The sequence below is a fragment of the Ascaphus truei genome, chromosome 15, assembly GCF_040206685.1.
Source record: "Ascaphus truei isolate aAscTru1 chromosome 15, aAscTru1.hap1, whole genome shotgun sequence".
Lineage (NCBI taxonomy): Eukaryota > Metazoa > Chordata > Amphibia > Anura > Ascaphidae > Ascaphus > Ascaphus truei.
This window is the reverse complement of record NC_134497.1, coordinates 20,866,610-20,875,994: the sequence shown is the minus strand read 5'-3', so window position 1 is coordinate 20,875,994 and position 9,385 is coordinate 20,866,610. Positions and strand designations below refer to the sequence as shown.

The following is a 9,385-nucleotide window of genomic DNA, read 5'->3' as shown; positions in this document are numbered from 1 at the left end:
TGTGCTGAAGCAAGGACTAAATGAGTTCCCTGTGCTGAAGCAAGGACTAAATGTGTTTCCTGTGCTGAAGCTGGGACTGATTGAGCCACCTGTGCTAAAGGTGGGACTGATTGAGTCATCTGTGCTGAAGCAGTGACTTATTCAGTTCCCTGTGCTGAAGCACGGACTGATTGAGTCCCCTGTGCTGAAGCAGGGATATCCTGAAAACTTGACCTGTTGGGGGGGGGGGGGGCGCTTGAGGATTGGAGTTGAGAACCCCTGGAGTAAGGGGAGAAAAGCGAAAGCGAAGGAGAAATGGAAAGTTTAGCGATAGTGGGTGTCACAATGTGTCATTTAGGGGAAATGACCTCGCCCCGTGCGCACTGGGAAGGAGGGCCGAAGTTTAACCCTTCAACTGCCCGGGTCCCCCCCCGGCACACACCGCTGAGCCTGTGACGTAACCGCGGGACAGCCGAAGGGTTAAAGTTGCATCTCGCGTTCGGAGTCACAGAAATAAGTCAGAAAGGAAACGAAGCCGCTGTTTAATGTGAGAAATTGTCTGGCTACGGAGGGGTACCAGTGACAATGCACAGGGACGTATGGATTTCTACTCACGCAGGGGCAGTGACCTAATGACAGGGACGTGTTTAATGGGTTAAAGGGTCAGTCCCACGTAGGGGCAAAGTGACCTAATGACAGGGACGTGTTTAATGGGTCAAAGGGTCAGTCCCACGTAGGAGCAAAGTGACCTAATGACAGGGACGTGTTTAATGGGTTAAAGGGTCAGTCCCACGTAGGGGCAAAGTGACCTAATGACAGGGGCGTGTTTAATGGGTTAAAGGGTCAGTCCCACGTAGGGGCAAAGTGACCTAATGACAGGGACGTGTTTAATGGGTCAAAGGGTCAGTCCCACGTAGGAGCAAAGTGACCTAATGACAGGGGCGTGTTTAATGGGTTAAAGGGTCAGTCCCACGTAGGGGCAAAGTGACCTAATGACAGGGGCGTGTTTAATGGGTTAAAGGGTCAGTCCCACGTAGGGGCAAAGTGACCTAATGACAGGGGCGTGTTTAATGGGTTAAAGGGTCAGTCCCACGTAGGGGCAAAGTGACCTAATGACTGGGACGTGTTTAATGGGTTAGAATCAAGGAATATTCAGCTATGTTGAAACTTTATTTTATATCTATAATATATATATATATATATATATATATATATATATATATATATATTTGCTTTGCTGTGGAGGGTTTTTGTCACTTTTTTTACTCACCATAACTTAACTCAGTATTATGGTTGGCCCATCCTTTAGCTTCTTTGCATACCCAGTTAATCAACCCCACACTGATGAGACCCATTAAGGTCGAAACAGCTGTCTGTGGGTGGTTTCCTGGGTATGCACCTTAACCCTGGCTGTGCTCAAAGCTGTGACCATGCAGCAAGCTTAAGCCTATAGGGAACCATGTTAAAAATGGTTTTTGAACCAAAAAGTGGCACTGTGTGCTCATTTGCATGTCATTTCCCAGAATCCCTTGCTGCAGTGGAAGTGCTGTGTGCTGGGTGATAATGGGGAAAGGCGGGGTTGCAGACCTGCCTAAGACATGCAGATGAGCATACAGTTGTATTTACATTTGCATATATATATAAGTTAATAGATCTATTAACTGAGATTACATGTTCAGTCTTGCGGGTCGGGTATACTGTACATATATATATATATATATTAAAACATCTTCTCAGTGCAATCGGTTTCCTTAGAAAGATGAAATACCTTGTAAAGTCTTACTTATGGGTATCCTGTGAAATATGAATGTGTCACATTTCTCCGGGAACACTGAATTCCGGCAGATCAGCGATTATCTGTCTGACTCACAGCTTCTTGAGAATGCCATAGCAAACAAAGACACAGGAAATGCAACAATTTTACCCCTGTCCGTCAGCGCTGGCAAACAGTCTTATCAATGGAAGACATCAGATAAAGGTTGTAAAAAAAACCTTCCAAGTTGCTGTTTGCCTGTGAACATTTCCAAAGTTAAAATGTATTCAAAGATACGTCTGATTTAACAGAAAGGTGTTAATTGGGTGTGTTTAACATATTAAATATGTTACCTTCATTCATTTTCCGGCTAGGAGGGATTCCTCCTTTTTATCCCTTACATCATAACAGAAATATAGCGTTAATTATGCGTTAGTCTCGCAGTTAACGGCAAAACCGGATCTAATTTAGAAAAAAACTATAATTGTGCAAGAGAAGAATATAAAACAAAAACATATGATAAGGAGGAAACCTTCGTGGATAAAAATTCAAAAACCTTTCCACGTCAGGTTATACTTTTCCATATTGTTACTACCCAGGTGAGCTAAACTATCGATCTAGCAATGATGCAATTATATTTCATTTAGGCCAAGGTCCACTAAACGCTGTTAAATATGGCTCATCTCTTGATGTTCCCCGAGGTTACCGTGTACCCTCACAGTAATTATATGCAGAAGCAGCGTCCGATCTACATGTCATCAGCATAGAGTTACCGTCACGTTATTGTAGCAGAACGCTGGGTTATCTCCCAATAACGTGACGGTAAGTATGTCTTAGTGTTACTCCCATCCAGACCCTATAACTTCCAATAACGTGACGGTAAGTATGTCTTAGTGTTACTCCCATCCTGACCCTATAACTTCCAATAACGTGACGGTAAGTATGTCTTAGTGTTACTCCCATCCACACCCTATAACTCCCAGTAACGTGATGGTAAGTATGTCTTAGTGTTACTCCCATCCAGTCCCTATAACTTCCAATAACGTGACGGTAAGTATGTCTTAGTGTTACTCCCATCCAGACCCTATAACTCCCAGTAACGTGATGGTAAGTATGTCTTAGTGTTACTGCCATCCAGACTCTATAACTCCCAATAACGTGACGGTAAGTATGTCTTAGTGTTACTCCCATCCAGGCCCTATAACTCCCAATAACGTGACGGTAAGTATGTCTTAGTGTTACTCCCATCCAGACCCTATAACTCCCAATAATGTGACGGTAAGTATGTCTTAGTGTTACTCCCATCCAGTCCCTATAACTCCCAATAATGTGACGGTAAGTATGTCTTAGTGTTACACCCATCCAGTCCCTATAACTTCCAGTAACGTGACGGTAAGTATGTCTTAGTGTTACTCCCATCCAGTCCCTATAACTTCCAATAACGTGACGGTAAGTATGTCTTAGTGTTACTCCCATCCAGTCCCTATAACTCCCAATAACGTGACGGTAAGTATGTCTTAGTGTTACTCCCATCCTGTCCCTATAACTCCCAATAACGTGACGGTAAGTATGTCTTAGTGTTACTCCCATCCAGTCCCTATAACTCCCAATAATGTGACGGTAAGTATGTCTTAGTGTTACACCCATCCAGTCCCTATAACTTCCAGTAACGTGACGGTAAGTATGTCTTAGTGTTACTCCCATCCAGTCCCTATAACTCCCAATAACGTGACGGTAAGTATGTCTTAGTGTTACTCCCATCCAGTCCCTATAACTTCCAATAACGTGACGGTAAGTATGTCTTAGTGTTACTCCCATCCAGTCCCTATAACTCCCAATAACGTGACGGTAAGTATGTCTTAGTGTTACTCCCATCCAGTCCCTATAACTTCCAATAACGTGACGGTAAGTATGTCTTAGTGTTACTCCCATCCAGTCCCTATAACTTCCAATAACATGACGGTAAGTATGTCTTAGTGTTACTCCCATCCAGTTCCTATAACTCCCAATAACGTGACGGTAAGTATGTCTTAGTGTTACTCCCATCCATACCCTATAACTTCCAATAATGTGACGGTAAGTATGTCTTAGTGTTACTCCCATCCAGACCCTATAACTCCCAATAACGTGACGGTAAGTATGTCTTAGTGTTACTCCCATCCAGTCCCTATAACTTCCAATAACGTGACGGTAAGTATATCTTAGTGTTACTCCCATCCAGGCCCTATAACTTCCAATAACGTGACGGTAAGTATATCTTAGTGTTACTCCCATCCAGGCCCTATAACTTCCAATAACGTGACGGTAAGTATGTCTTAGTGTTACTCCCATCCAGACCCTATAACTTCCAATAACGTGATGGTAAGTATGTCTTAGTGTTACTCCCATCCAGACCCTATAACTTCCAATAACGTGACGGTAAGTATGTCTTAGTGTTACTCCCATCTAGGCCCTATAAATTCCAATAACGTGACGGAAAGTATGTCTTACTGTTACTCCCATCCAGTCCCTATAACGTGATGGTAACTATGTTTTAGTGTTACTCCCATCCAGTCCCTATAACTTCCAATAACGTGACGGTAAGTATGTCTTAGTGTTACTCCCACCCAGTTCCTATAACTCCCAATAACGTGACGGTAAGTATGTCTTAGTTTTACTCCCATCCAGACCCTATAACTTCCAATAACGTGACGGTAAGTATGTCTTAGTGTTACTCCCATCCAGACCCTATAACTTCCAATAACGTGACGGTAAGTATGTCTTAGTGTTACTCCCATCCAGTTCCTATAACTCCCAATAACGTGATGGTAAGTATGTCTTAGTGTTACTCCCATCAAGACCCTATGACTTCCAATAACGTAATGGTAAGTATGTCTTAGTGTTACTCCCATCCAGACCCTATAACTTCCAATAACGTGATGGTAAGTATGTCTTAGTGTTACTCCCATCCAAACCCTATATCTTCTAATAATGTGATGGTATGTCTTAGTGTTACTCCCATCCAGACCCTATAACTTCCAATAATGTGACGGTAAGAATGTCTTAGTGTTACTCCCATCCAAACCCTATATCTTCTAATAACGTGACGGTATGTCTTAGTGTTACTCCCATACAGACCCTATAACTCCCAATAACGTGACGGTAAGTATGTCTTAGTGTTACTCCCAACCAGACCCTATAACTTCCAGTAACGTGACGGTAAGTATGTCTTAGTGTTACTCCCATCCAGACCCTATAACTTCCAATAACGTGACGGTAAGTATGTCTTAGTGTTACTCCCATCCAGTCCCTATAACTCCCAATAACGTGACGGTAAGTATGTCTTAGTGTTACTCCCATCCAGTCCCTATAACTCCCAATAACGTGACGGTAAGTATGTCTTAGTGTTACTCCCATCCAGACCCTATAACTTCCAATAACGTGACGGTAAGTGTGTCTTAGTGTTACTCCCATCCAGATCCTATAACTTCCAATAACGTGACGGTAAGTATGTCTTAGTGTTACTCCCATCCAGGCCCTATAACTCCCTATAACGTGATGGTAAGTATGTCTTAGTGTTACTCCCATCCAGTCCCTATAACTTCCAATAACGTGACGGTAAGTATATCTTAGTGTTACTCCCACCCAGACCCTATAATTTCGAATAACGTGACGGTAAGTATGTCTTAGTGTTACTCCCATCCAGGCCCTATAACTCCCAATAACGTGACGGTAAGTATGTCTTAGTGTTACTCCCATCCAGACCTATATCATCCAATAACGTGACGGAAAGTATGTTTTGGTGTTACTCCCATCCAGACCCTATAACTTTCAATAACGTAACGGTATGTCTTAGGGTTACTCCAATCCAGACCCCAATATATGGGTTTAACTCGAGGTGTGAGAGAGAGGAGAGGGAAATAACGCTATGTTAGTTATATCACCTAACTATTATGTTACACCAATCCACACCCTATAAAAACCCTATGTAAGTGTCTGGATGTGAGTAACGCCACATTTAGGTATAACCTCACTAACGTCACGTTAAGTCCCCGCGTTACCCTTAACAGACTTTAATGGATACGCCATGTAATAACGCCTCATTTGCGTGTCATAATCCCTAACGAACGTTATAATTACCGCTATACTCTGTACGGGAGAAAACGCTACGTAACGGGACGAATGCGTCTTGTGTCTTAACGTGACATTTAGATCGATTAATGCCATGTTTAAGTAACGAAGCCTGGTGGATCGATCCAAGACTAAGAATAATGTCAGATTTGCTTAAGACAAGAGGCTTCGACCAACGCATTTCAAAGATGCTCCAGGGATCGATGTGATTATTTCGATGCTTTCACTAGCCAATGTAATGATCTACACAAGGTATATTATCTCAAAGCTTGATGCCTTATTTCTCTAGATGGAGCTGCTGACCGTCATCCTCTTGGGTCTGACACTAACCCAGTGCCTTGGTGAGCACGTCCGATGCAAAGACCCCTCCGAGGAGCATCAACGGCTCAAACTCAGCCGAGTCGCCCCGGACGCCCACATGCTCCTCAACAAAGAAGACATCGTGCCCGACGTGACGTTGAAGAAATGTCCCCAGAACGTTAATCACAGCTCGGAACTGATCCAGGACAGGAGCATTTCCCCGTGGTCCTACAGGTGAGGGGCACTGCCTCACTGCATTCTGGGATTTGTAATCCTACATAGTGTCCGGCAAACCACTGGGGTGTCGAAGAAGGGTAGAAGGAAGTTTAATGGAGTGTGTCCATTGCTAGACATGAGGTTCGGGTCAGAAGTTGTAGAATGTGGCCTGTTTTTTTTTCATGTGGTGTAGCACGGCTGAGCTGGACTTTTGGGGGAGGGAGGTATTTGTGTTTTATACTGCCTGAAATAGGGGGTCCCACTCACCCGCATCCCAGTCTCCCGACTCCCTGGTTCCCGAGGTGTAACGTTTACATTCTTTCCAGTGGACACAATATGGCCATCGGGGTCAACCTAGCTCTGCCATCCAATAGAAAGCTGCCACATCATCGGGAGATGGATTCGAGACAAGGGGCGTAGGTACACCTAGGCCCAGGGAATTCCTTGGAGAGCGGCCCTCCTCCTGCAGCGTCGCAGCATCAAGGCAATGCGTCGCCATGTGACATCGTGGCATCATTTGGCATTGGGTCGCCATGTCAATGCGACACTGCAGGAGGAGATGCTGCTCTGGAGAAGGTGAGACACCTCCCTCTCACTCACTCCAACACACAATACACACTCACTCTTACCTTTGGGTGAGGAGCTGGTCCTGGGACTCTGCAGCTCTCTCCTCCGGTTGGGCAGAAGTTGAATTCCGACGCCCACAGGAGGAGGGAGATTATTACAGCAAGTCAGGGAACTGGGGAGCCGCAGCACCGACTCACCGGGGCAACCCCGATTGGGCAATCCACACATGGTCATGACTTACTTTCTGCTGACCCCCGTAACCATATTTGTAGTTTTTGTTGGGTTACGAAGACGAGGGATCACAGATCAACTTCAGGGGTCCTCCCTGTTTAGGTAAAGCCGGACTGCTTTAAGCATCTTTAAGTATATCAAAATGATATGCCAAATATCTACACATGTCACTGTCATTAGATCCTACATGGAACTGACTCTTCCACCTCTTCTCTTTCACAGGGTCAACGAGGATCCTAACCGATACCCGCGCCGATTAACGGAGGCCTACTGCCTGTGCAAGGGCTGCATTTCCACCCACAACAAAGAGCACAACTCCGTGGTGAGCGAACCGTTTTACAAAGAAGTCCCGGTCTTACAGAAAGCCTCCAAGTGTAAGAAAGGGAGGCACGTGTACAAGCTTCGGTACGTCAAGGTGGCCCAGTTTTGCATTTGCCGATTCCACTGAATGGAACAGTCCAGGACGGGATGACACCTAATTCTCCTGACTACGTCTTTACGTTCACTCCAGCCATGTTGTTTTAGGGTCCAAGGATATTGGTTCATTGGAGCTGGTGACTTGGTTATTGCAAATGGCGCCAAGGACCTTAAGGCTATATTTATTATATAGCCTTAAAAATATTAAGCATATCATTGGTGACTTCATGTACATGTAGCGCTAAAATAATAGGTATATTACCATGCGGGACCAAAGGTGAGAGGACAGTCGTGTGTTTAATGGGTTCAATCTTATTGTTGTCCAGAAACAAGGTCATTCTCTCTACCCTTCGCTGTAACCTGTTAACCCCATCACTGCTTTAAGTTCCCTCTGGTCCTGTCGGCATTTGAATGAAGTTAGTGATTAGAGGCTTGTATATAATATTATGTGGTGAGTGAATGCTGTTTGTCCTTTTTGACACGTGAAATTTGTGTATCATCTTCTGGACTCTGCTGAAAAAAGGACACAGCCAGCAATACAAACAAAATGGCGGCCATCTGAAAATCTGCAGGCCTTCTGAAGGACACATTGGAGGTTGTATGGAAGGCAATCCAGTTTATTCCATATAAACAATTACTGGATAACAAATCTGAAAGGCCGACTACACTCCAATTCATAAAAAACGGTCCCCTCAACTCTCAACGTTTTCATGTCCAGTAATAACGTCGTGTATTTAGGAAAGGACTGAAAATCAACAAAATAATCCAGCTAAATCTCTCCCAAGTGATGGACGCCATGATTTCCCTCTGTGTGCCGCCATGTTGTGTCTCTCTGCTGTCTGGCTGTCACTTCCTGTGGAACTTCCTGTACTACAAATGACATCACCACAGGGACAAGATGGCGACTTCCTTGTTAGGCTTTTGATAAAATGTTTAGAACTACAACATTCTTATATATATATATATATAAAAAAAAAAAAATAGAAAGAAAGAAGAAAAGAAAAAACCACACAACCATGTTTAGACGACGAAGAGGATTCAAGATTTTTGGGGTGTAGCCTGTTATTAATGAATTCCATCGCTAAGCACGGACTGAGGTGTGATTCTTTTCTAAGATGTGATGATTACGCAGCTATTGTATAATGGTATAAAAGGGTGGTTTCCCACGGCAGTCACTGACGTATGTGTGGCTTGTATGACAAGAATACAGATCCTTCTACTTGTATCCAACTATTAAACGGGAATGTGCTTTTGGTAAATTTCTGCTGGTGTGGACGTGTCTTTATTGAACCGGACGAGGAGGTTGTGGGGTTTAGAAAAATCAACGTGTTGGTTATTGACAAAATGGCTTGTTAAAGTCAGGTTTTCCCTCAAATGGACCAGTTACTTCTGAAAAGTCCAGGGCGACAGAGCGTCCGTCTCTGCACCCATTCAATGCGAGTGTTTGCATGTTGGGTAATAACTTTGCAGGTCTAAATATACACGAAATAATCCCGCTAACCCCCCCTCCCCCGCCGCCCAAGTGACAGGCGTCACGACTCCCTCAGTGTGCCACCATGTTTAGCGTGCTGCGTCTCTCTGCCGTCCGGCTGTCACCTCCGGTGAGGCCACACCTGGCTCTGCCGGTGACAGGGACCGTTAGGTGACAGCAGGAGGCAGGGAAGTTTGCAGAGCGGGATTTTAAAATGGAGGTCTCATGTCAGAGGGAGTTTCTTTAGCAGCGATGTGTCCCCAGTGTTAGAAGTATTTCTGCTGCTGGGTCATCTAATGTCATTGTAGCTCCCTGTCACCTGGGGGGGGGGGGAGCTGAAC

General features: G+C 44.5%; 1 protein-coding gene across 1 annotated transcript in view; it reads left to right on the top strand.

The window, feature by feature from the left end:
* LOC142466666 (interleukin-17D-like) overlaps positions 1 to 8,836 on the top strand; it is a 15,870-nt gene extending 7,034 nt beyond the window's left edge. The window contains exons 2-3 of the mRNA XM_075571920.1: positions 6,132 to 6,376; positions 7,379 to 8,836. Coding sequence (XP_075428035.1) covers positions 6,132 to 6,376; positions 7,379 to 7,604 — 471 coding nt within the window. The 3' untranslated portion in view covers positions 7,605 to 8,836. The remainder of the gene's footprint in view (positions 1 to 6,131; positions 6,377 to 7,378) is intronic.
* Positions 8,837 to 9,385: the final 549 nt, after the last annotated feature.